The sequence below is a fragment of the Carassius gibelio genome, chromosome B22 (genome assembly GCF_023724105.1).
Source record: "Carassius gibelio isolate Cgi1373 ecotype wild population from Czech Republic chromosome B22, carGib1.2-hapl.c, whole genome shotgun sequence".
Classification (NCBI taxonomy): Eukaryota; Metazoa; Chordata; class Actinopteri; order Cypriniformes; family Cyprinidae; genus Carassius; species Carassius gibelio.
Genome location: NC_068417.1, coordinates 37,045,368 through 37,071,683, shown reverse-complemented (window position 1 = coordinate 37,071,683; position 26,316 = coordinate 37,045,368). Strand labels below are relative to the sequence as shown.

The window sequence follows — 26,316 nt, the reverse complement described above, 5'->3', positions numbered from 1 at the left end:
TCGCTCCCACTGGGGATGACAATCACTCATTACACAATCCAGATCTGATTTACATCTCACGAATCAGGTTGTTGTGGTTGCTGTTTTGCCGATGTTAATTGTGACTTTTATCTTGGAATTATGACTTTATCTTGGAATTCTAAATGTAGCATGATACATTTTATCTGGAAATTCCGACGTTTCTCACAATTCTGAATCTGCAACTTGCAATTCTGACTATTTTTCTCATAATTGGCAAATATAAACTAAGATTAGTGAGATTTTTCTTTTTTTGCAAACTCTGGACGTTTAGGCTACATCTTAAATTTCCAAATTATTTTCCCCCTGCCATGGATAAATATGATTTTTTTTTTCTTGTTGTAATTCTGAAGTTACATCTGACAATACTGTTGTTGTGTTTTTCTTTCTTTTTTTTATCCTGCAATTCTGATCAATTCAACAATGCAATTCTGTCTTTTTTCTCATAATTGTGAGATATAATGTAAGATTTGTTTGAAAAAAAAGTTGCAAAAGCTGCATATAAACATCTTACAGTTCAGGGTTGTTTTTAATAATGTAATTATGCATTTTTATCTTACATTTCTGATTTTGTATTCTCAGAACTGGAAGAATTGGATTGCAATTACCCTTTTTTTATTCATTTATTAAATCCCTGGTGGAAACCAGCTTCCATATTTTGGTCTGTACAGTAAGACTTAGGAAGAGAGCACAAGTAAGTTAGTTTTATGAATCTTTCTGTTGTTTTTGAAGTTTGACACCAACCATTTCCATTCACTTTCATTTTACGGAAAAAGAGCTGTTAGTGAAATGTGTTTTTTGTGGTCCACATGATAATGAAAAAGTAACGAGTTTTCATTTCTGGACGAACTATTCCTTGTAGAAAAAGAAGCATGCATGATTTATATGAGTGTGTGAAGCCAAAAGCGTTTATGATTGAAATCACATGAACCAAAGCCTGCAAACGGAGTGAGAGCTGAGTCCGAACATGCATGCGGTTTCACTGCTCTGTGCTTTTGTACAGCTCCACTGTGCTTGAGCTCAGAGGCCTGCTGTTTCTCAACGTCCTCGCCGCTCCCGAACCCTGTGAAGAAACCAATGACTCCATCAACCTCCTTTAAATCCAATCAGATGAGACCCTGAGCTCACACAGCAGCTCACCTGGAAAGAGTCGTCCTCATCTCCGTTAGTGTTCAGGTAGCCGAGGGACGCGGCTCTCTTCATGCTGTGTGGGATGAACACACTCGTTTACAAGAGAGAACATCACTCGACTGGGTTCAGAGGTCATCAGTCTGTGCCTGCGTGACTCACTTTGTGTTGCGAGGCTCTGGTGGCATGGTTCCTTGGATCTTCTTCACCAGCATCTCGCTGCTCCTGCGCAGGACCTCCCTGAGCTTCCCGAAAGAGCCGCTTCTCCTGAGAGACCCGTCCTGAACGCAAACACAGGCCCCAGTTAAAACTGACTGTTGCTTGGTGTTTTTCAGTGTATGCACATGCAGTTTTAGAGCAAAACATACATGCATTTATTTAAGAAAAATTGTATGTTTATCCTCCTGGGACCCGAGAGTTTGCCTGGTGTGCATTTTATAATTGTTCTCGCTATTTGGGATATGTAGGACCTAAAAAGTACAATACCTCAAAAGTGTTTTTTATTAAATATATTTATATAAATATATTCATGTAAATACAAGTAAATCAAAATACACACGTATTTGTATTTACATATACAGTACGTAATATTTATACACATTACCAACGCATATTTAATGTCAACAAAAAACGTTTATTTTGGATGCAATTAATAGTGATTAATCGTTTGACAGCACCGATGAAAAGTAATGCAATTAAGTTACATAACAGACTATTGGTATTTAAAAGTACATTGAATACTACTATTGTGTTGTTATTGAGGGGATCACGAAACGGTGATGTAACTTATGGGTCACGATCTTGGACCTGACACAAAGGAGAATTCATACTTCTGAAAATCAGTCAATTTGGCGTGATTATAGGCCAGCAGGGTTACTAAGAGTCTAATGATCTCTAATAATCAGCCTAGCCGATATAATAGCTCTCATATTAGCAATGATATCCACTGTACGGTGGTAAACGTGTTCAAATACCTCGTGCTGGACAGGATCTGGAGCATTGCAGACTATCTCTGAGCCCAGCAGATGGCAGGACGTGTTTGTATTCGCAGAAACACCACGTCATGCTCTCAGGTTATGCAACTGCTAAATCATTACTGCTTTACTGTCGAGCTACACACTGCCGTTTCGGAGTTGTTCAGCTATGAAACAGACTGTACTAAAATGCTAAATCCAACATCATGATAAAATCGAGGCGTATAACAGCCCTTATGCCCTTGAGAGCTGTGGTTTTCCTCTAATGCATGCTCTGGGCTGTCCTGGTGAAGAAAACGGAGGCCAACACAAGCTGTGCGACCAATGCCAGTCACAGAAACTAGGTCACAACTAAACATGCACTCATGATTCCCATTCAAGCACACAGACAGAGGCCAGGCCACCGACTCCAAGCCTTTATTGGGTTAGATGTCAGATCAGCTTAATGGAGACATACATCAGCGTGCAGAAAGAGCCAGATATATATATACACATCCCATGAATCTGCAGTCAGTGGAATACAGTGACACTAATTCATCAATCGTCAATAGTCAACACCTACTGTAATACACTCAAAGATGAAGGGTTCAGCTTCAGTTTCTGAAGAAGCTCACTGTTGACAGACTGAGCAGAATCTGGCTGAACTTTTGACCTTTCTTAAAGTCTAAAGCCAATGAAGAATGAGTTTAGTCTACTCGACACATACCCTGCCATACACGTCAACTAAAACTGAACATCACTATGAGCGGGAAAATAATAGACTTAGTTCAAGTGTTTTAAAAGTTTTATAAAATAAAGATAACTAAACTGTGCTATAACAAGGAGTTATGTAACAGGGTCCAAAGGTTTGAGACCATAAAATGTGAAAACGAAGATATAAATGTACAACTAAGAAAATACATGAAGGAAAATGAAGAAGAAGTCTTTAAATTCTGCACTACTTTTAAATCACTAGCATGAAATTGTGATTTTTAAGTCATTTTCTCGCCCTTGTGTTGTTTTTAAAACCGTAGACATTTGTTTGTTTGGGAAATTTATGTAGGTTTTCCAATTTAACCTTTCAATTGTTGTGACTTGGGAAATAAATGCAATTGGTACAGAATGGCAAATGATCAGCAGACTCCATTGTATTTCCATATACACTTTCCCGTTTGCTAGATTAAACATTAATTTAAGAGAGTTGGCCAGAACAATGTGCACCTGTGTGTTTATTAACAGAGATATCTGCTAAATAACAGGAATTAAATATAGCACAAGTTAACACAACAGTATATTGAATTATTATTATGATTTGTTCTGTAGTTAAACCAGTCAAACGTTTAGGGTCAGTACAATTATTTCATTCATTTATCGTAATGAGTATTTTGATTGAGAAAGAGTACACTGATCAAAGCAACAAAGTAAAATATTATATTTGAAATAAAATGCTGTTCTTTGAACATTGTATTCTTCGAGGGATCCTGAAAATTATATCATGATTCCCACAAATATTTGGTTTTTAACATTGATAATAATCAGAAATGTTTCGTGAGCAGCGAATCGTCATATTAGTACAGAGCCTAACAGTTTAGAAAATCAAGGAAACTAATTAGTAAATCATGCACATAATTTAGCTTGCAACTTTTTCCTGCATGCCATAAATTATGTGTATGATTTACTAATTAATTCCCTTGATTTGCTGAATTGTGAGACTTTTAAATCACGAGAACGAATTACGTACATAGAGGGATTTAATTAGAATATCGTGCACATTTTTTATTTATTGTTTCTTATTATTTAGATGATTTCTGAAGATCATGTGACACTGAAGACTGCAGTAATGATGCTGAAAATACAGCTTCAAACACAGGAATAAATTACAGTTTAAGAGATAGTAACATTATATATTATATTGTAATACTATTTCACTGTTTTACTGTATTTTTGATCAAATACATGCAGCCTTGGAAAGAATAAGTGACTTCTTTCTTTTCAAAAACATAAAACAATCATACAGACCCAAACATTTGAAAAGAGTTTCCCATTTACCATAACATATCATTTTTATCACATTACTGAAACGATGTTGGGGATTTTCTCGACATTATGGAGCAGAGATGTGCCTAACTAATTTCTTTTCATTCGTCCCGTTCATGGGTTTCAAACGTGTGTCTCACTGAGGTTGTATATTACAGATTATAAACCAGTGTAACACAGTTAACAACGCAGACACGAAAACAGACATCGCAGAGAACAACAGAGGAGCAACACATCAGTCCGTGTTTGGAAGAATCAGAGAAAGAGAGAGCAAGAAGACACAGGAAATGTAAGACGATATCCCATCAGCCTTTGGGAGAGTGAAAGCTGTGCTGGGCTTCTCTCCACACACACTCCACCCAGAAGAGAGCAATCCATTTACATCAGATCTGATGTAAGAGCAGACAGAGGAAGATGAGGAGAGCTTAGGCCTAATGCAGAGAGAGAGAGAGAGAGAGAGAGAGAGACAGAGACAGAGAGAGAGAGAGAGAGAGAAAGCACATGAAGACACTGTGAGGGTTTGTTTTGTTAGTATATATTAATGTATTAAGCTCCATTGATGACCAATAGAAGTACTCAATTAAACACACTTTAGATATGACAGGCAAGTCACACTGGTTTCTACAAAAACTGGTTTCTCACTTTGTTTATCATCATAGTTCATGCTAGGCACATTTCTACATTATAAGTAAACAATATATATATATATATATGGAGAAAATGAATGGACTTATAACTTCTGGGATACGACTCTATTGCTCTCGTCTTGATTTTGCTCTCGCTTGTGTTTTATAAATCACAGACGTTTAATTATACAGTCTAGAGGACGATGATTAAAAATAGCTCTGCAGTGATTGTTAATCATAGCAGTAGTAATGTAATGATAGTGCCAGTGATGAGTGATGTCACACAGGATGTGACATCAGCAGGGGACCGCGGTCACTCTGGCACACTGAAGAGACTCCAATGCAGCACTGACCACCATCTCATGTTTTAAAGCAACGTCAATGCCACGGCCAGATAACACAACGTCATTACTGTGTTAATCGTTTTGTTCTGCAACTCAAGCGTCACTCTGTGTGTTTAATTGAGATCGTTTAAAATTATGAATATTTAATCATTAGTTTTAATTAAATAATATATACAGAACATATGAGGAAACATGCATTGATGTATGGAGCTCCATATATGACAAAAATAAGATATTGTGGCCAAATATCACCCCACCCCCGAAGCGAGTGAATGCATTAATGCAATGTGGCCACAAGTAAATTCTTAACCTCTTAAATTCTTGACTTGGGACTCCTTATTTTTTGAATATTGTACAACAAGGAACATGAATTAATAAAGAAAATTTCATGCAAATGGACAATGTATGCTTAATGTAAGTATGGTGTAATGCTGTCAGCTATTTGGCCATTTTCCTAACTTACACTGCTTTGCTAACTTTTGCCACACGCCACTCTTCAAAACAAAGATGTGTTAGACAACCCAAAATTGACAGGTATACAGACTATTTTTAATTGATGAATAAGTGATATCTGTCAGATAGCGAGGACATTTTATGAGTATTATAAAAAAAAACACTTGCTACGCAGACACTAACGGTGATGGTAAAAAAAATGAGGTGGAGGGTAAAATTATATTTCATTGATTTTGCATTCTGTTGCATAATGTTGGAGGAGTGTGACACTTTTGCGAGAGAAGGCAAATGTTTTGCGAGAGAATGCGTGACATTTGACATTTGCAAGAGATTGCAAAGTTTCAGAGGGAGCGCAACACATTTGGGAAAGAACGCAAATGTTTTGACAGAGAATGCAAAGTTTCTAAGGGAGCGCAACACATTTGCAAAAGAACGCAAATGTTTTGACAGAGAATGCAAAGTTTCTAAGGGAGCCTGACACCTTTGCGAAAAAAAAGCACATGTTTTGCGAGAGAATGCAAAGTTTCTCAGGGAGAGCGACAATTTGCAAAAGAACACAAAATGTTTTGCGAGAAAATGCATGACACATTTGCGTAAAAACGCGAATGTTTTGCAAGAGATTGCAAAGTTTCAGAGGGAGCGCAACATATTTGGGAAAGAACGCAAATGTTTTGACAGAGAATGCAAAGTTTCTAAGGGAGCCTGACACCTTTGCGAAAAAAAGCACATGTTTTGTGAGAGAATGCAAAATTTCTCAGGGAGAGAGACAATTTTGCAAAGGAACACAAATGTTTTGCGAGAAAATGCATGACACATTTGCGTAAAAACGCGAATTTTTTGCAAGAGATAGCAAATTTTCAGAGGGAGCGCAACACATTTGCAAAAGAACGCAAATGTTTTGACAGAGAATGCAAAGTTTCTAAGGGAGCCTGACACCTTTGCGAAAAAAAGCACGTTTTGTGAGAGAATGCAAAGTTTCTCAGGGAGAGCGACAATTTGCAAAAGAACACAAATGTTTTGCGTGAAAATGCATGACACATTTGCGTAAAAACGCGAATGTTTTGCAAGAGATTGCAAAGGTTCAGAGGGAGCGCAACATATTTGTGAAAGAACGCAAATGTTTTGAGGGAGATTGCAAATTTCTAAGGGAGCCTGACACTTTTGCGAAAGAACGCAAATGTTTTGCGAACGAATGCAAAGTTTATCAGGGAATGCAATTTATTATATGAGCTAGAACACAAATGTTTTGTGAGAGAGTGCAAAGTTTCTCAGTGAGTGCCACACTTTTGCAAAAGAATGCAATACTTTTGGAACAGAATGGTTCGCAAGAAAAAAACACGTTATGTGAAAAATGCAAAGTAAGGGAACTAAACAGTATTTGTGAGAAATTGCTCATTTTTACGAGACATGCAAAAGTTTCTCAGGGGAATGCAGTAATCTTGCATCTTGCAATACAAAGAATACAGAGTTCCTCTGAGAAATGTAATGCTTTTGCGAGAGCATGCAGAAGCATTAGGGTATAATTTGTCCTCCCATCTCCCATGTTTTCATCACCATGTCCCCTTTGGGGCCTCATACACTTAAAGCAGCTTAACATGACAAAGATATTAGTAACTCACCCCATTCCACTCCACACTGCCCTCTTCTCCAACGTCACTGCTGCAGTCGTACTTCACGCTGGAGATCGATGCAGTGCTCCTGCGCCTCTCTCCATCTCTCTGAGGATCCACTGCCGCTCCCTGACACACACACACACGTTATAAAGACATCATGTGTCCCAGCATACACTGCTTTGATTCTCACAGATGTTGCACCTGTCTTCGGGACCTCATGGCACACTCCTCTAGGGTCTCAGCCGCCTCTATTTTCCCCTGCTTACGGTACAGAGCGCCCAGGTTCTTCAGCGTGGTGTTCACCGTGGGGCTGTGTATAAAAAAACACAGTCTCATTTAATGCCCAACACACTTAATATTCAAACAAGGTGTGCATTTTCTGAAGAAAGTAGCAGCACTTGCAAAAAAGAAACTATTTCAAAGCATATCTTGTGACCTTACATTTTAAAACCGTACATCTTATTTGTAGCGCCCTTAACTTAAACTTTCTGGCACATTCCTTTAAGCTGAAGTTTCAGCTGGACTAACTGCAGACAGCAGGTTTAGCTCTGGGGCAGGTAATTTTGGGTAATTGTAGCTGCTTTTTCTCACCTGTTGACCTTGCAGGCCTTGTACCAGCCGCCGTAATCCCCATGATGATTCCCATCTGCCAACTTTCCCTGAGAGAAAAGGAGGAGGAAAACACACAGAGACAGACAGTGAAGTCTCAGAATCTTCTCAGCTCTCAATCATCCAGTCAGGGAAACAAACTCTTCAAAACATTTACAGTACAGCTTGAGGAAAGGCATGGGGAATTCATTTGTCCTTTACAAAGTCTATGTGTCTGACGAAACACAGCCAAAGAACAAGATACAGAGGCAGAAATATTTTTGATGAGGCATTTATTTCGAGCCAGGACTGAAAAAACACAAAACACTGGCAGACTAAGGATAACCAACCATGAGTTTCAACGCTCTCAATATGACAAGAACCCTAAACAGAGCAGCAAAACAGATCGTTCTCTAGTGTCCTCCTCCAGCTAAACCCCAGTGAGGATCTGTGGGAGGACTGCAGCGCAATCCTTATTCACAGTTGTTGGGATTCGTTTCCTCTGGATCTTGTTACTGTTTGTGAAAAGCTAGAATTGTTTTCAGTTCAGGCTCTGTGCAACTAAAGGTGAATATACTGAGAGCGGGTGGTGACATTTTGGATCCACTATATCAGCTTTCCACATGAGCATTTCAGCATTTCACCCCAAAACACCCCCCCCCCCCACACACACACACACACCCACGCATGCACTCACACACACACACCCACGCATGAACTCACACACACAGCCATGCATGCACTCACACAAATACACACACACACACACACCCACGCATGCACACACAGCCCCACCCACGCATGCACACACAGCCCCACCCACGCATGCACACACATACACACACACTCACACACACACACACACACCCATGCATGCACTCACACACACACACACACACACACACACACACACACCCACACTCACACACACACACGCATGTGCTGGCAGAAACCTACTTTGCTCTCTTGTCTTTCCTCAGCGTGCATCCAGATGGGTTTATTCTCAGCTGCAGACACAGAGAAACAGTTCCACTACTGTAATCAGCCATTACAAAAACACATGATAAAAACTGCAAAATACCATAGTAACTACTGTAAAATCATATTTATTATTATTATAATGTATCTATAAATGTAGCCAGAGAATTGCTAAGCTGTTTCTAAGGCACTCTGAACAGTGGTTCGATGATATTTCAGTTTCTAGATATGACTGGGTTCCTCCTACAACTTTAGGTTTAGGTTACAAAGGTTATAGGAGTTTCATAGCTAGGTTTTATACTTGTTAAAATCATTATGTATGGAAGCTTGTTTGCACAACTGAATACAAATAAAAAAGTTACTATAAAAGTCCTTTTTTTTATCTTACAATTCAGACTTTTCCCCCAATTATGTGATATAATCATAATATTTTGAAGACATAAAATCAGAATTGCAAGATATAAACTCAAAATTGTAAGAAAATTGGAAGTCTTTTTTCCCATTAAAATTGGACTCACAGTTGCAACTTTTTATCCCACACTTTAGACTTTTTTCACAATTGTGTGACATAAACTCACATTTCGGACTTTTTTCTGTAAATTGCACGACATAAATTCGTAATCGCAAGTGCTGAAGTCAGAATTGCAAGATATAAACTCACAATTGTAAGAAAATGGCCAGCCTTTTACATTAGAATTGGACTTTATTACTTAAAATCTCACAGTTCTGAGAAAATGAGTCATAACGGCAAGAAAAATGGCAGAATCGTGAGATATAAACGAACAATTTTGTACGAAAAAAAAGTCTGAATTGCAAGAAAAAAGTTTTGTGATAACTACGTGTGTATATATCATACAATTCTTACTTTATAACTTGTAATTGTGTTTATATCATGCAATTCTGAGGAAAATAGTCAGAATTGAAAGATAAAAATTACACAATTATGCAATAGTCGCAATTACCCTTTTTTGTATAAGTGGAGGAGATGGGCTTTCACACGTATGGGATATAACAATAACTACATTGTTGAAGCTTTGTCATTTACCAATAGTGCACCAGGTGAACATGTCAAGAGCACAAAATTAATTTGGCATGGACGTATGAAACAGAAAATATAGAAAAACGAAGAAATTAATCAAGTTGATTTATTGAAATCAAGTGTGAAATCAACATTAAAATGATTCACAAAATCATATAGACAACACACAAATCAACACAATATAAAAATGACACAAAAAAGGATGAGATCCTTAAAATAAAAGAAAGTCAAAAATGACGTAACAGAGAACGTTTCCTGAAAGTTGTACAACTTCCAAGTAAAAGAAAGGGAAATCACAGATACAAACCATCTGTTCAGATGTTCGTACACTAAAGTGCTTTGCACTTCTGCTTTCGCATTTATTTTGGAGACATTCACATTGAATAGTTTGCCTGGCACAGGCTAGCAGTTCACTAATATAGCGTCCATATTTAAAAGTCGATTCATAAAACATATACATATATGGCAAGAACATATTTAGTCCCAAAACCTTCTGAGTGTGAATTAATCCTATATTGTCTGCTATTAAAAAGGTGTTTAATCAGATGTGTTTGCTCCTGGATTTCTGTGAATGGTGGTAAACCAGAGGTGAGGTTTTGCAGATATCAAGAGTCACGGGTCGGCTGGTGAAGTCATCAATGCGTATCATTCAGCAATGACAACAGTTCAGTTTCATAGCATCGCCAAGACAAGAAAAGAAAGCCCTTTTGTGAGAAGCATGCAGGCTGGCGGCTAACGAAGAGCCATAATCAAGCAATGATCGTACCATCTACAGATCCAAACTCTTTCTCGTGGGCGCGCGTCAGGATCTCTTTGTACAGGATCTCAGCTTCCTTGTACTTGCCCTGTTTCAGATAGCATGAGGCCTGCAGGAAAAATAACAAAGAAGCACATTTACGATGATGGGATATCCTTAAAAAAGGAACATGTATGATTATCCACTACAAAACCACAAGAGTCAATTTTGTGAAATAATCAAGCTTTCCATTGATGCATGGTTTGTTACGATAGGAAAATATTTGGCTGAGATCTAAAAAATCTGGAGTCTGAGGGTGCAAAAAAAAATCAACATATTGAGAAAATCGCCTTTAAAGTCCAAATTAAGTTCTAAGCAATGGTTTGGATTTATTTACGTTAGGAAGTGTACAAAATATCTTCATGGAACATGACCTTAATATCCTTTGGAATTTTGGCATGAAAGAAAAATGGATAATTCTGCCTCATAAAATGTATTTTTGGTTATTGCTGCAAATATTCCTGTGCTATTTATGTGTGCTCCAGGGTCACAAATGTTTTAAAATAGCCCTCTTAACAATGAACGAGTCTGTTGTTGTTTTTTTGAGTGCTGATTCTATTCACCAGGTTGTTTTTGGTCTTGGCCACATTGGGGTCGTCGGGTCCCAGTTTTTTCTCGTAGATGTCTAGAGCCCTGCAGTAATAATACTCCACCTCGTCATACTTGGCCTGATTCTGACAGAGCAGAGCCAGATTATTGAGCTGCTTGGCCACGTCTGGGTGCTCCCGCCCCAACACCTGAGAAATGAAACACACAGAAACATCTTTACAATATGGCTGACTGGACACAAATCTGATTTGAATCAGTTGACACGACACAAACAGTACCTTCTCTCTGATCTCCAAGGCTCTCTTGCACAGCGGTTCTGCTTCCTTGTATCTTCCTCTCTTTCCGTACAGCACCGCCAGGTTGTTGAGGGTGGCTGCCACCTGGATTAGTAATGAAACACTGATTATTACAGCGTGCAGTTTGGATCCAGACACTGTTCATGGACCATTTGTCTTAAATACAAAAAAGCGTTCTCAGAAATCACATGCTCCAATCTGATTGGCTGGCTTTAAGTGCCATTGTTCCTATAGGTCTATATTGAAGTTTGGAAGACATTTGAAACATTTAGTAGCAAACATATTGGACAGGATCCCAAGCACGACTCTGTTTTTAGTCTAATATGTCTTCTGTTGTACTTACGGCTGGGTGGTCATTGCCCAGGGTCTTTTCTCTGATTGACAGGGCGTCATTAAGGAGATGAGCAGCTTCCTTGTATTTATTCTGGTCCCTAAACCAAACAAAATTACTTTATTTCTTCAGTGGAACACAAAAGAAGAAATTTAGAAAACTGTACTGGTTTTTTTTGTCAATGCAATTACAAATAATGGAAACCGGAGCATCGAAAGTGAAGCTAATACACTATAAAAGTGGCACAATAGAACTCCAAATGATAAATAAATGCTTTCTGAGGTAATAAGTCATTATGTGTTTAATACTTTGAAATATAGCCAGGTTGACCATGCTTTTTTATGATGCTAGAAAGCTACAGTGCCCGTTTACTGTTTTTTGTTGTTGTCTTTTTTGAGTTTGATGCAACTATGAACATTCAGGTTTGTAATGACATGGGAGTGGAGTAATTAAAGACATGCGCTTACACATGAGCAAGCACACGCACCTGTAGACCAGAGCCAGGATGTTGAGCATGGTGGCCACATCGGGGTGGTCATGTCCAGAGGTTTTCTCCAGGTCCTCCAGAGCCTGTTTGCAGAGAGGCACGGCCACCTCGTAGCGTCCCTGAGCGGCGTACTGGATCACCAGGTTATGGAGGGTCCTGAGGCGCGCTGGGATCTCGTACCCTCCCTGCTGAGCGGCAGCAAGCGCGGCGCTGTTGTGCCGGTGTGAGACTGAAGGGGGCGACAGAGAGTAACACTGCTGATATCATCAAAAATATGAACTGTATGCTTCCTCCAGCTCGGTCTCAAATGACATTCTTGTGGTTAGCCCCAAATCCACAGTTTGGTAATGCAAAGCCACTTTGACTATTGGGTAGTACACCAACATGGCATCCACACGCATCAATGCAGACTTTGCAAAAGGACTGAAAGGACATGCAAAAGTAATGAGAGATGGCCAAATTCAGCTCAAATGTGCCATACAGGGTCAGTAGTGTTAAACAAGCATTAACAACAAGCATTATGGCCTGTTCACACCAAGAACAACTATAACGATTATTATATTAACGACCATAGTTTTCTTTTTATTATAAGCAGACACTGCCTTTATGCCATCTGGTGCTTTTAATGCTTAAATGCTAAAATTGTCTATTGCAAAGCAAATGCACCAAACATTTTTTACATTTTAAACCCAATATATATTTTACAAAATAAATTGGACTCTGAAAATCAAAGCCACATGTCTAAACAAGTTGAGTTCCGAATTTGAAGTTGATATCACAAAAATGGAAGATCCTGGGAGATTTTGTTTAGGCTTTGACGCTTTCTCCTGTCACAAATTATTACATATCTGTCACATTTCACTTTTATTACAAAACTGTTGCCAAATATGGAACCTTGAGTATCAGACCTTTCCACCAATACGTTTTTTCTTTAGATTAGAAAAATATGGTAAAGCAGCATCCAATTTGAATACAGTTTTCACAGAATGACGTTTTGAGTGCATTGAAGCTTTTGAATTATACCTAATTTAATATGCAATAAATAAAATATATATGAAAAGGAAAAAGGCAATCGATGTAGAGCTGCCAAGTGTCCTACTAAAAGGTAACAGATTAAAGTTACGTTCAACCAAATTAGAAATCCAGTTAAAAATCGTTCATCAGCTGAAAAACATAAAATAAAAATTATTCTGAAAGTGAAAAGCTGTAATGTGGATTTGTTAGGGTGATTGCTGTATCATGTTTGCACTTCTTTACCCTGGTCGTCTTCATCATTGGGAAACAAATCGTCCAGGCCATCTCTGGGAGTCTCACTATTTTTCTCTTCCTAAAACAAAATCGAAGAATCATTAGTATTCTTTTTTAAATATTCAATTTAGTATGATTGCTGTTTATATACAGTATACTCTGTTACTATTAGTCTTATATATTAAATAATTCCCAGTGTAAGCTGCATCTGTCCATGCATGACTGTCTTCAGAGCTTTTAATGACTCAATTAATTCAGAAAATAATAGCATGAAACAGCCTTTCATGAAATATAAATGACAAGCTAGAGGCAACTATCATTTTAACAGATAGAGTGTCTTCAAATGCATCCAATGCAGAAAGAGAAAAATAAAAAACATTGGACTGAAGTAAAGGAGATGACCTTCTGTTCGCCAAGGAATATCATTTACTAATTCATCACACATTAACAATGAAGATCTTCTTTGTAACATCTCCTTCCAGCAAAACAGAGTCATCCATTCAAACTGACAATAAATCAATGCTTCACTTACAGGAAGAAAGACACCACTCATTTCCCAAGAAACGACAGGATATTGCTGCAGAGGAGATTTAACCCATAGTTGTCTTTTTATTCATTTATAAGTCCCCTTAAAATGTTCATTCTTGGGTTCTTGAACCAAAAACATTGTAATTTAGTTTTCTAATTTAGTAAATTACTTATAAATGTATTAAAATGAATTCAAAATCAAAGCGATTCAAGGGATACACCAGATTTATTTTAGTTGTCTAAAATGAAAACCATAGGCTTTAAATAAAATAAAGTATTACTACAGAAAACTAAACTGCAATTATAATTATTAAAAACTATATAGATATATTGTAAAAGAAAACAAAAATACTAAAAACACAACACAATTACTAAAACTAAACTGAATAAAAAACTGAAAATTATAGATAGATAGATTTGGCCATAATTTTATTATTTTTATTTTGTAATTTTAGTTTAAATTTTAGAAATTGTGTTGTGCTTTTTTTTTTTATACATACATAGTCATTTGCCATATACATATATAGTTTTATTTAGTTTAAGTAATTTAATTGTAATACTTCCGATTAAACTGGCTTAATATCAGTTAGTTGCAAGGGGAACATTTCTTATTTTGGCTTTATATTTAATATTTGATCTAATATTTATACAGTATTTTATTTTTTACCTTATTTCAGCTTTATTGACATAAGTGAGATTTGTTTTGATAGTTTTAGGTTTAGTGAACAATAACAACACACAATGACACTGGAGGTAGAACTAGCACCAAGAACTTTCTTTCTGATGTATAAACTTTTCCTATAATATTTCCTACAGTATTTACAAAAAAATAAAAATAGATATCAGAAAAAAAATGCAACATGATGTAATTTTTTTTTTTTCTTGTGCCAGTATAATGGTCCACCCCATAGACACTGACCTCTGGAGAGACCCCATCATCGTATTTCTTGAGCTGGTTCATGAACTCCAGATGTTTCTTCTCCTCCTCCAGCTGTGCGACGCTCTGTTCGCTCTTCTGCAGCTTCTGCTGGGTGTTGGCTAGCTCATCTCTCAGCCACTGGTTCTCCTGACAGAGCCGTCGCACCTGAGCACGCATCTTCTGCTTCTCGGACTCCACTGCGTTCAGGTGGTTGGACAGGGCCATCATCACCTGATATGTAATATTTTTACATCATTGACTAGTTCAGCAATGGATGCTGACTTTCTCCACCATATCCATTCACCCCACCCCATACTATCATCATCCCTCACCTGTGCTTCCCCCAGGCCCAGCTCAATCATCTCCACAGACTTGCGCAGCAGGCTGGACTTCTCATGAACCAAACTGGCCTCCTCATCTTTCTTTAAGCACTGGATGGTCTCCACCAGACTCTCCAGGATGGAGTTGTGCTCACTCTTGAGAGCTTCCAGACCCTGGATCACCAGTTTAGTGCTGGAGATGATATCCTCCTGCGTCGGCTTCTCTCGTCTCTCTTCATGTGGATAAACCATGGTGGACATGCTCTGTGAAGGAAAAGGTGAAGGATTGAGGTTTCGGAATGACGTATTAATTATTTCAATTATATCTCATTGAACTTCATTAATAGTGAACTTAAATCACAATATATTTGTAAATATGCTAGAAGAATTGGCAACAAATGTGCCTAATCTTAACATATTAACATATTATTATATTGCATATAAAATTTAAACAAAAAGTAAAGGATATCATAAGTCAGATTGTACAGCATCATGAAAAATGAATATTCAGTTATAGAGGTGCTAAAGATGACACTTCATTAACAATGTTATTCAATTATAAATGTTTTTAGAACAAGCATTTGTTACGTAATGTGGTTAAACTCTCTTGAAGAGGAATAGTAAGAAAATATAAAAGTGTTCAGGAAACAGAGACAATTTAGGAGGAAAACACAAATCTACAAATGAGAATGGAATTTTCAAATTTTAACTGATCTTAAAACTATGAGAGACCACACACCTGAAGACAGCTTCAAACGATTTTTAGTCTTATAATTCTCTAAACGCACACACACTAGACAAATTGACCAAACCACGAGACCACACACACTTGTTGACTGTAGGAATGATTTCACAGTGACATGAGATCTCACAGAGACTCGCAAGATCAAATCTGACTAGAGTAAAATGGAGAAATCTGACAAATGGAGAACAATCAAAGTTGTCAGCAGTCTCTCCCAGCACGCATTATGTTTCACAGTGAAAAACAAAGCATAAAAAAGAATAAGGGTGATGTCTTCTGCTTTTGTAGCATGTTCGTAGCAGATATGGAAACACACAACAGAGACTCAAGAGATTCAGGGCTGGGTGGACCCAGCGGAGACACAGGAGATCCTGGGGTAGGTGGAACCAGCAGAGACTCAAGAGATTCAGGGCTGGGCGGTACCAGCGGAGACTTAAAAGATTCAGGGCTGGGTGGAACCAGTGGAGTCGCAGGAGATCCTAGACTGGGTGGAACCAGCATATACTCTGGAGATTCAGGGATGTGTGGAACCAGAGGCGACTCAAGAGATTCAGGGCTGGGTGAAACCAGCAGAGACTCAAGAGATTCAGGGCTGGGTGGACCCAGCGGAGACACAGGAGATCCTGGGGTGGGTGGAACCAGCAGAGACTCAAGAGATTCAGGGCTGGGCGGTACCAGCGGAGACTTAAAAGATTCAGGGCTGGGTGGAACCAGTGGAGTCGCAGGAGATCCTAGACTGGGTGGAAACAGCAGATACTCTGGAGATTCAGGGATGTGTGGAACCAGAGGCGACTCAAGAGATTCAGGGCTGGGTGAAACCAGCAGATACTCTTGAGATTCAGGGCTGGGTGGAACCAGTGGAGTCGCAGGAGATCCTAGATTAGGTGGAAACAGCAGATACTCTGGAGATTCAGGGATGTGTGGAACCAGAGGCGACTCAAGAGATTCAGGGCTGGGTGAAACCAGCAGAGACTCAAGAGATTCAGGGCTGGGCGGTACCAGCGGAGACTTAAAAGATTCAGGGCTGGGTGGAACCAGTGGAGTCGCAGGAGATCCTAGACTGGGTGGAACCAGCAGATACTCTGGAGATTCAGGGATGTGTGGAACCAGAGGCGACTCAAGAGATTCAGGGCTGGGTGAAACCAGCAGAGACTCAAGAGATTCAGGGCTGGGCGGTACCAGCGGAGACTTAAAAGATTCAGGGCTGGGTGGAACCAGTGGAGTCGCAGGAGATCCTAGACTGGGTGGAACCAGCAGATACTCTGGAGATTCAGGGATGTGTGGAACCAGAGGCGACTCAAGAGATTCAGGGCTGGGTGAAACCTCCAGAGACTCAAGAGATTCAGGGCTGGGTGGAACCAGTGGAGACACAGGAGATCCTGGGGTGGGTGGAACCAGCAGAGACTCAAGAGATTCAGGGCTGGGCGGTACCAGCGGAGACTTAGAAGATTCAGGGCTGGGTGGAACCAGTGGAGTCACAGGAGATCCTAGACTGGGTGGAACCAGCAGATACTCTGGAGATTCAGGGCTGGGTGGAACCAGTGGAGTCGCAGGAGATCCTAGACTGGGTGGAACCAGCAGAGACTCAAGAGATTCAGGGCTGGGCGGTACCAGCGGAGACTTAGAAGATTCAGGGCTGGGTGGAACCAGTGGAGTCGCAGGAGATCCTAGACTGGGTGGAACCAGCAGATACTCTGGAGATTCAGGGCTGGGTGGAACCAGTGGAGTCGCAGGAGATCCTAGACTGGGTGGAACCAGCAGAGACTCAAGAGATTCAGGGCTGGGCGGTACCAGCGGAGACTTAGAAGATTCAGGGCTGGGTGGAACCAGTGGAGTCGCAGGAGATCCTAGACTGGGTGGAACCAGCAGATACTCTGGAGATTCAGGGATGTGTGGAACCAGAGGCGACTCAAGAGATTCAGGGCTGGGTGAAACCAGCAGAGACTCAAGAGATTCAGGGCTGGGCGGTACCAGCGGAGACTTAAAAGATTCAGGGCTGGGTGGAACCAGTGGAGTCGCAGGAGATCCTAGACTGGGTGGAACCAGCAGATACTCTGGAGATTCAGGGATGTGTGGAACCAGAGGCGACTCAAGAGATTCAGGGCTGGGTGAAACCTCCAGAGACTCAAGAGATTCAGGGCTGGGTGGAACCAGTGGAGACACAGGAGATCCTGGGGTGGGTGGAACCAGCAGAGACTCAAGAGATTCAGGGCTGGGCGGTACCAGCGGAGACTTAGAAGATTCAGGGCTGGGTGGAACCAGTGGAGTCACAGGAGATCCTAGACTGGGTGGAACCAGCAGATACTCTGGAGATTCAGGGCTGGGTGGAACCAGTGGAGTCGCAGGAGATCCTAGACTGGGTGGAACCAGCAGAGACTCAAGAGATTCAGGGCTGGGCGGTACCAGCGGAGACTTAGAAGATTCAGGGCTGGGTGGAACCAGTGGAGTCGCAGGAGATCCTAGACTGGGTGGAACCAGCAGATACTCTGGAGATTCAGGGCTGGGTGGAACCAGTGGAGTCGCAGGAGATCCTAGACTGGGTGGAACCAGCAGAGACTCAAGAGATTCAGGGCTGGGCGGTACCAGCGGAGACTTAGAAGATTCAGGGCTGGGTGGAACCAGTGGAGTCGCAGGAGATCCTAGACTGGGTGGAACCAGCAGATACTCTGGAGATTCAGGGATGTGTGGAACCAGAGGTGACTCAAGAGATTCAGGGCTGGGTGAAACCAGCAGAGACTCAAGGGATTCAGGGATGTGTGGAACCAGAGGCGACTCAAGAGATTCAGGGCTGGGTGGAACCAGTGGAGACACAGGAGATCCTGGGGTGGGTGGAACCAGCAGAGACTCAAGAGATTCAGGGCTGGGCGGTACCAGCGGAGACTTGGAAGATTCAGGGCTGGGTGGAACCAGTGGAGTCGCAGGAGATCCTAGACTGGGTGGAACCAGCAGAGACTCAAGAGATTCAGGGCTGGGTGGAACCAGCGGAGACTCAAGAGATTAGGGCTGGGTGTGATGGACAGATTTGTTACTCTTTCTGGTTCTGTCATTGTGGCAGGATCAATCTTTGTGTCTGCAGTGAGCTTTGGCATCAGCTCCATGAGGCTTTGGGAAGGCAGCAGGCTGGGACTTGGAGTGGAGCTTGTGAAATCCTCTTCCGTGAGGAGGATGTTGAACCCTGAATTGCTTTTCAAATTTTATTTTGAAAGAAGGCTGTGTGCTCTTATTAAAGTTAATAGTCACAGTATGCATGTCCACTGACGTCATACGTAGGTAAGACGTTCAAAACGCAGCACAAACGGAGTTCATCCTCTTCCCTGAAATATCACTAGAGAGGAGAGGTATGATTTCATGAGTTTTTAAATAGTTTTACAGGTGTTCATTTCATGTTTAAATGATCAATGGTGATAAAGTATTCCATGTGATTAAATAATATGTGTATTGACAGACATACATTTATAAATAATAGATAGATATGCGTAGGTGTAAAAAATAGATGTGTAATATGTATATAATTATGTATATTTTGTAAGTATACTAAAGACATATATTCTAGTTTATTAATATGATGGACACTGCATCATTGTGTGTTTTGTGGTTAACAGGCAAAAGAGAAAGTGTTGCAGATAACAGTGCTCGTCTGTTTGTATGTTTTACCACACCGGTGTGTTAACTGGCATCCAAGAAACACTGTAATGCGGTTTTGAATTATTTTACATAAGTATGACATTCATTTTTATAAAGAATTATTATTATTTACACTTATAGAGTATAATTTGTATATCTGTTGTGAAGTGTGTGTGTGTGTGTGTGTGTGCATGCTACAATGTCACTAGAGAGGAGAGGCAAAAGAGAAAGTGCTGCAGATAACAGTGCTTGTCTGTTGTGTGTTTTACCACACAGTGGGGAGAGAGAGAGAGGAGGTGCTTTAATTTATTATTAACAAAAAAACCCACAACGCAATATGAACAACACACGCCAAATCTAAAAAGTCATTGGTATGTTCCCCAGTGAACGGTCCTTCTGCTCCAGGCAGAGCAGCTGAATGGTGGGCAGGTCCGTGGGTGAGGAGCAAAGAAAGGGACCAAAGCAGAAGGAAAGAAAAATGCTGCTAGAAATTGTTTCGGTCTGTTCTTCATTACGCAATGTGTTTAAAGTAGAAACTCTCTCAACAAGGAGAAGTAAGTAATCACCTTTAATCACAAGTGCTCAGGAAACAGGAACAACAGAGGAGAAAACCACAATCTACAAACAAGAACAGACAGAGACTAAAGGAGAACCGAGGGCTTATAAGGGAACTAATGAGATAATTATTCAAACAACAGGTGAACAGGATGATTGATTAAGCAAGGAAACACATGAACACAGACCAAAGGACTAAAACAAAACATAATGCGTCAGAAAACGGAGAATGTTAACGCATTAGATAATGGCAAAAACCAGTGTTGGGGAAAGTTACTTTTTAAAAGTAATGCATTACAAAATTGCGCTACTTTCTAAAAAAGTAGCTAATTACATTTAATAGACAGAGCCGTAGATCCCTCACAAGCTACGCAATATCACGTTCATTATTTAACGCGATAATGAACGTGAAATTGCGTAGCTTGTGAGGGATCTACAGCTCTGTCTATTAAATGACGCTCCATTTGAAAGCAGGTGATGGCGATTTAGCTATAATCATGATATGCGCATGACTGTATCGTTAGATATATCGCCCAACCCTAGTAACTTGAAACAAGTAATCTGATAATGTAACTCGCGTTACTTGTAATGTGTTACCCCCAACACTGGCAAAAACAGTCTGTAGGCTACTGACTGGTTCCCATAAATGTACAAAATTTGAAATGTAAGCTACTGTAATTGTAAATTGTAGTGTAAATGTTATGGTACAAATAAATGTAGGAAGGGAACAATTATAAATGATTAATTATGGTATAATTAACCAAATTTCATGATTGTGGCAGTCCTATTTGGATCCCTTATTTGACCAGACTTGTCACAACAGTAGCTTTGAGTTTTAAAATCTGCTGACACTTCACCCAGACAACATCAGTCTCATGCTGTAATTCTCCTCCATTCAGCCTCCAGTGGGTCATGTGATCCCACTCAATCAATAAAGCCTTGCATCCAAAGAACTGACCAATCACATGACGGATAACAGTCCTTTCTGTCTATGTTCTATACTGCATCAACAGCTTCACAGTGTGATGAAATCACTCACAACATGCGAAGAATTACAATCATGTGACTATGCCTTTCACATGTTAATTCCCACAATGAAAATCATTTACTTACAAGTTAAACCTTGCTCTGCTGCTAGTCATCTAGTAATGATTAAACAGGAAGGAACAACTAAGACGAGGCGCAGCTGTTAGAAATAAAATCCCCACTGTTGAGGTCTTTTGTGTAAGCTATCTACAACATTAAAGAAACACATCACCCCCCAAAAAGTGTTAATTTGCTGAAAATGTTTCTTCGTCAGATTTTTATCAGCATTATATCACTTGCTCAGCAATGGATGCTCTGTTGTGAATGGGTGCCGTGAGAATGAGAGTCCAAACAGCTGATAAAACAATTCAAGTAATCCACACCACTCCAGTCCAAACCAAATTAATGATGGATTGGTTTCTTTCAATCAAGCAGGTTTTTGCTTCACAAGCGGATTATTGTGATGTTTTTATCATCTGTTTAGACTCTCATTCTGACGGCACCCATTCACTGCAGAGGAAGTGATAGAATGCTACATTTCTCCAAATCTGATGAAGAAACAAACCCATCTTCTCATCTTAGATGGTCTGAGAGTGAGTTCATTGTTAGCTATCTTTCATTTTTGGGTGAGCTGTTCCTTTAAGGTGAACAGTTTGGAAAAGTTAAGACAGAAAACACTAGACGTATCTTGTCCAGATTTCCGCCCCAATTTATAGTCAGCACAAGCCAACTGCTAAAAGCCAGAGGAGTTGGAGTTGAAGGATTTCAGTAGTAGTGTATGATGGCCACAGATATCTTAGCTTCAGAATATGAATCCATCTAGTCATTGGAGATCAAATATGTTGGATATTTTCAGTCAGTTGTTTGTTTGTTGTGAGTTTGTTGAAAGTCTGTTAGTGTGTGATCCTCAGTCGTTCTGAGTGAATGTATTCATACTCCACTGAAGCAGTCATCACTTTCTAATGTCCACGGCAACAATGAAACAGAAATAGAACACAGATGCTGAGTCAGTGATGAAATCTGAGAGATGAAATCACAAAGTGGATGTGCTATTAAAACTAACAGTACAGTATTAGTTCAGTATTGTGTAATTATGACTAACAGCCCTTGTTTTCTGTAAACACTGCACGCTACATTAAATAAAATGAAGATGCATTGTTTGTGACCATATTTTAATTTCACAGTCTTCATTATCATAATGCAGAAAAATAACTCCATTAGTACACTGTAAAAAATAAGTGTAATTTTAACTGTAAAATTTTGTAAAAACGCTTCGGAAAAAAACTGATAATAGGTTAACAGTAAGTTCCCGTACTATATACAGGGAAAAACTGTAAAAGATCTAACAAAGCATTTAATGTAAATTGACAGTAAAATTCTGTTAATTATACAGCTTTTAGAAGTAAAAAAAGAACAAATCAATGTATAATTTACAGTCTAAAACTGTAAACTGATATTCCCAGAATTCCCTGCGTGACACTCCACGTTTGAAAGTATTTTGTTTAAATAATCATGTTTTTAAATAGTTCTTGTTATCAGTTATGTACATTTGAGCTTTATGTTACATCTTCTGTTGCTTAATGAAAGTTTTTTGCATTATTTAAGTATCACGTGTGTTACCATGATGGTGTTTTGTGTTTCCATAAATGTGCACCTTCTATATGTTAATATATACTTCTGCTTGTGGTGAAGCTACTTGTGATGAGCTTTGATACTTCATGTGGCTTTCTCTTATACAGTACCATCTTTATTATTATGGTGGTTGTCAGTATTTTCAAGGTACAAAACAGATTTAATTTTGTGTGTTGTTGAATTTACTGGTTTATATTCACATTTTCTTGTTTGTAAATTACAGCTTTATATTGTAAAATTAACAGTTTTTGACGTAAATGTGTTTACAGTTTTCTGTATTTTTACAAAATTATTCTGGCAACCACAGCTGCCAAAAAGTTTTTGTAAAAACAACAAGAAATTTTTTACAGTGTACTCTCATTACAGTAAAGAGAAAATATCTGATAATAACCCATTATCAAAAGCTAATCTTCTGACCAGATGAGTCTTTAAACTGTTACTACACCGAGTGAAGATTTCGATCAGTGCAAGTCCCTTGATGCTGAAACCTGACACAAAGACAGCTACAGTGCATGTTCACTACAGTCGTCTTTGTGATTCACCAATCAGGATTCAATGGGAAAGAGTTTTCCTTCTTAATCTCTCAGTATTATGAATTCAATAACTGGCTAAAGCTAGATGTGATTTATAGCATCTAATGCATATTACAGGCAAGACCTTACCTGAACGCTTCAGGTCTCTGGCTCGACAGCAAATCAGGACAAATCGAATATAAAACACAAAGTAGTAGTCATATTGGTCTTTTTTTTTACTATTTTCAACAAAAGTTTAAACTTAAACTCCGAGAGTGCACATCTTATTTTTAATTCATAGATATCATTAGATTTGGGGGAGTTGCACCAGATGACATTTTATAATGTGAACTGACCTAGCCTTCTCATAAAAACACCTGTTGACCCTGACACACAGTCATAAGGGTCATGTGATATCATTTCCTGTTTTATGTTCTCTCTGTGCGCTTCTGAATGTTGGTTGCACCAAATTACAGTGAACAGGAAGAAATGATGAATGCATCAATAACCAATGCGTGTTATGTCTTAGAGTGTTTGTAATGCGCTTTTTCTTCATCGTGAAACCAGGAATGTTTAGCTTCCACAAAAAGTGCATCAAAATGAATTTTAATTTAGAAACACGTGTTGGAAAACTTGCTCATTCTACACTGAATAATGGTGTAGCATTTACTTTCCAACCATTCTGACTCAAAAATGACTAGTACATTTCACAAATAATTACCAAGAAGAGCCAAGTAGCACATTGATGAAATGTTAAACTTACATTAGAAGTAAGATTACATTTTACAAGAGTTTAATTGGAGTTCATTTTTCAAGAAACTTAATTTTAGTGTATGAATGCATGAATGGTTTTTGCCAAATTAATACAGTGTATTTGTAGTTGTTGAGTGTCTTGTCTCATTCTCTATTTACCTGCATTTGTTAATTATTTCCTGTCATAATTACTGTATTGCTGGTGTAACCGGTCCTGAGTCAGGCCATAATCTGTGAATTAAACTATAATTTAGGCTAGACGCACGGAGCTCAGTTTCTGAGAGAACAGCTCAAGCAGCAGAAATGATGTGTTTGCGTCATGATGTCACAGCGGTTACGTGATCAGGGTGTAGTCAGAGACAGTAAACGGTGTTTATCAGTGTGACAGTGTTGTTAGACAGAGCAGGCGTTAGATTATTCTAGGTGTGTGTGTGTGTGTGTGTGTGTGTGTGGGATGGGTGTTGTCCTGAATGATGCACAACTGCTGATGCATGTGAGACTCAGTCCATAGGTCACTGTACAATCATCACACAATACACTCGATATTACCAGTCCACTACCACAGAACCCCGCGGTTAAACAAAATCCCCAGAACCCCTTTCCCCTATATAAAACACCCCATTTAAATTTAAACTGAACATTACGGTATAAATGCAATGGTTACCTCGCTGTATGTATATTATAAGAGACCCTCGCTGATGCTCATTAACATATGATAACATACCTGTTAGGATCTCCGCTGCGTCCTCTGCACTATTGTCCGACGCCGTATTAAATCAAGGCCAAGCTCACAGAGAGAGAACACATCTCATATCCAGAAGCGGACAGGGAGAGGTCAGCAGCACCGAGTACCGGACCGGTGTCTGCGGCTGCGCTCGGACGATCCCACTACTCATTAATATTAATGAGCAGCGTGACGGGCTTCACAGATTGGTTGACATGCAGTAAGTGGGCGGCGCTTCGACTGATAGAGGCGGCAGAACGCTGGCAGACTCGGTTATGAATTTTAATGACACTGTGTCACTGGACACTTCCAGGAAAATTGCCGAGCAACGTCAAACGTCACATAATTAATATTCATAAATGAGGCATTGTGAGGAAAAAAAATCAGATAATTTACAGATTAAATTTAATTTACGGCAGGGGTCTCATAAACCATGCCCGCATGGAGCTGAATTTGTCTGCAATCAGCGTGTTTTGTAGACATTTTATCAGAAGAAAAATATAGATGAGATTTACCTCGCTTTCTATCGTCTTCTGCTCCAGCCAATATTACTTCACACTGCTACTCAATTATTACATCATCAAAGGTATTTAAATATTCCGTACAATAATTGTGACGGGTGACGTCAGGTCACAGTTAACATTGATCTTACCGCCATCTGTTGGCAGAACACAGAAGTGCGCGTGACCTTAAAAGCGCGTCATTTTAATTCTCGGCCATTTTTTGTTGTTGTTGATCAATTACATAACTTCAGATATTTATTTAATTATTCGAAATTGTTAAATAAGATGCAGCTGTAATAACTGTATGCATACAGATAAGATGATACATGATTCATGATAATAATCTAAGATGAGACATGATTCATGTCATTTGTATGAGTGCTTGTGTATCAAATATAACATTAAACGTGACTTTAATTAAGGAATAAAATCTAAGGATAGAAATAAAAAAAGAATAAACAATTTTTAAGATTTTGTTTTTCAAGAAAACTATTTTCTTTCACGTTTTCCCCTTTGGATCCGTTTTGTCAAAAATTTAACAAAAACTAATAAATACATATTTATAAATGTGCTATAAGAATCAGTTGTAGGCATGAACATTGGTAATCCAAACAAGGACATATTTAACGTAGAGAATGCTGAATATAAAACACCCAAGTCACTTTTTGTTGTGTTAAGGGTATTATTATTGTGTGCAAAACTCTTTGAAACTTACCAGTATCAGTGAAATTCACATAAAACTCAAGAAACAACTATGATAATTCTCATCGAAAGATGGCAGTGCTGCGTCTAACACCTTAAAGAACAGCGATGCTAACGCTAGGCTAGGATGCTACTGAATGAACGGTCGAAGTTCTCAACAATTAGCATAAAACTTACCATAGAAGGTTAAATAATGTATAAATAATCTGAACTAGATAGATTTTCTACTATTTATAAAAGAATTGAATCTAAAAAGAATTGTACTTTATCGTTTACAAAATAGTCTGTTCAA

General features: G+C 39.2%; 1 protein-coding gene across 2 annotated transcripts; it reads right to left on the bottom strand.

Annotated features, from left to right (window-relative positions):
- Positions 1-447: 447 nt before the first annotated feature.
- Positions 448-24,986, bottom strand: LOC127987955 (kinesin light chain 1). 2 transcript variants are annotated; one of them, XM_052590414.1, is made up of 16 exons: positions 24,820-24,986; positions 15,264-15,515; positions 14,932-15,162; positions 13,494-13,563; positions 12,237-12,465; positions 11,762-11,849; positions 11,401-11,502; positions 11,137-11,310; positions 10,544-10,643; positions 8,718-8,767; positions 7,764-7,831; positions 7,374-7,482; positions 7,179-7,298; positions 1,309-1,427; positions 1,159-1,222; positions 448-1,081 (listed from the first exon to the last, which is right to left on the bottom strand). In XM_052590414.1, the coding sequence occupies exons 2-16, from the start codon at positions 15,510-15,512 to the stop codon at positions 998-1,000; spliced, it is 1,857 nt and encodes a 618-aa protein (XP_052446374.1). In that variant the 5' UTR covers positions 15,513-15,515; positions 24,820-24,986; the 3' UTR covers positions 448-997. The 2 variants fall into 2 exon arrangements, with proteins under 2 accessions (XP_052446374.1, XP_052446375.1); XM_052590415.1 differs by lacking the exons at positions 448-1,081; positions 1,159-1,222; positions 1,309-1,427 and adding an exon at positions 2,522-4,567.
- Between the last annotated feature and the right edge of the window lie 1,330 nt (positions 24,987-26,316).

Excerpts from the sequence above, each read along its gene's own strand:
- LOC127987955 (XM_052590414.1), bottom strand. The coding sequence starts at position 15,512 with ATGTCCACCATGGTTTATCCACATGAAGAGAGACGAGAGAAGCCGACG. Across the intron at positions 11,311-11,400 it reads CCTTGGAGATCAGAGAGAAG|GTGTTGGGGCGGGAGCACCC; the intron begins GTACTGTTTGTG and ends TTCATTTCTCAG. Across the intron at positions 1,082-1,158 it reads ATGAGGACGACTCTTTCCAG|GGTTCGGGAGCGGCGAGGAC; the intron begins GTGAGCTGCTGT and ends GTTTCTTCACAG.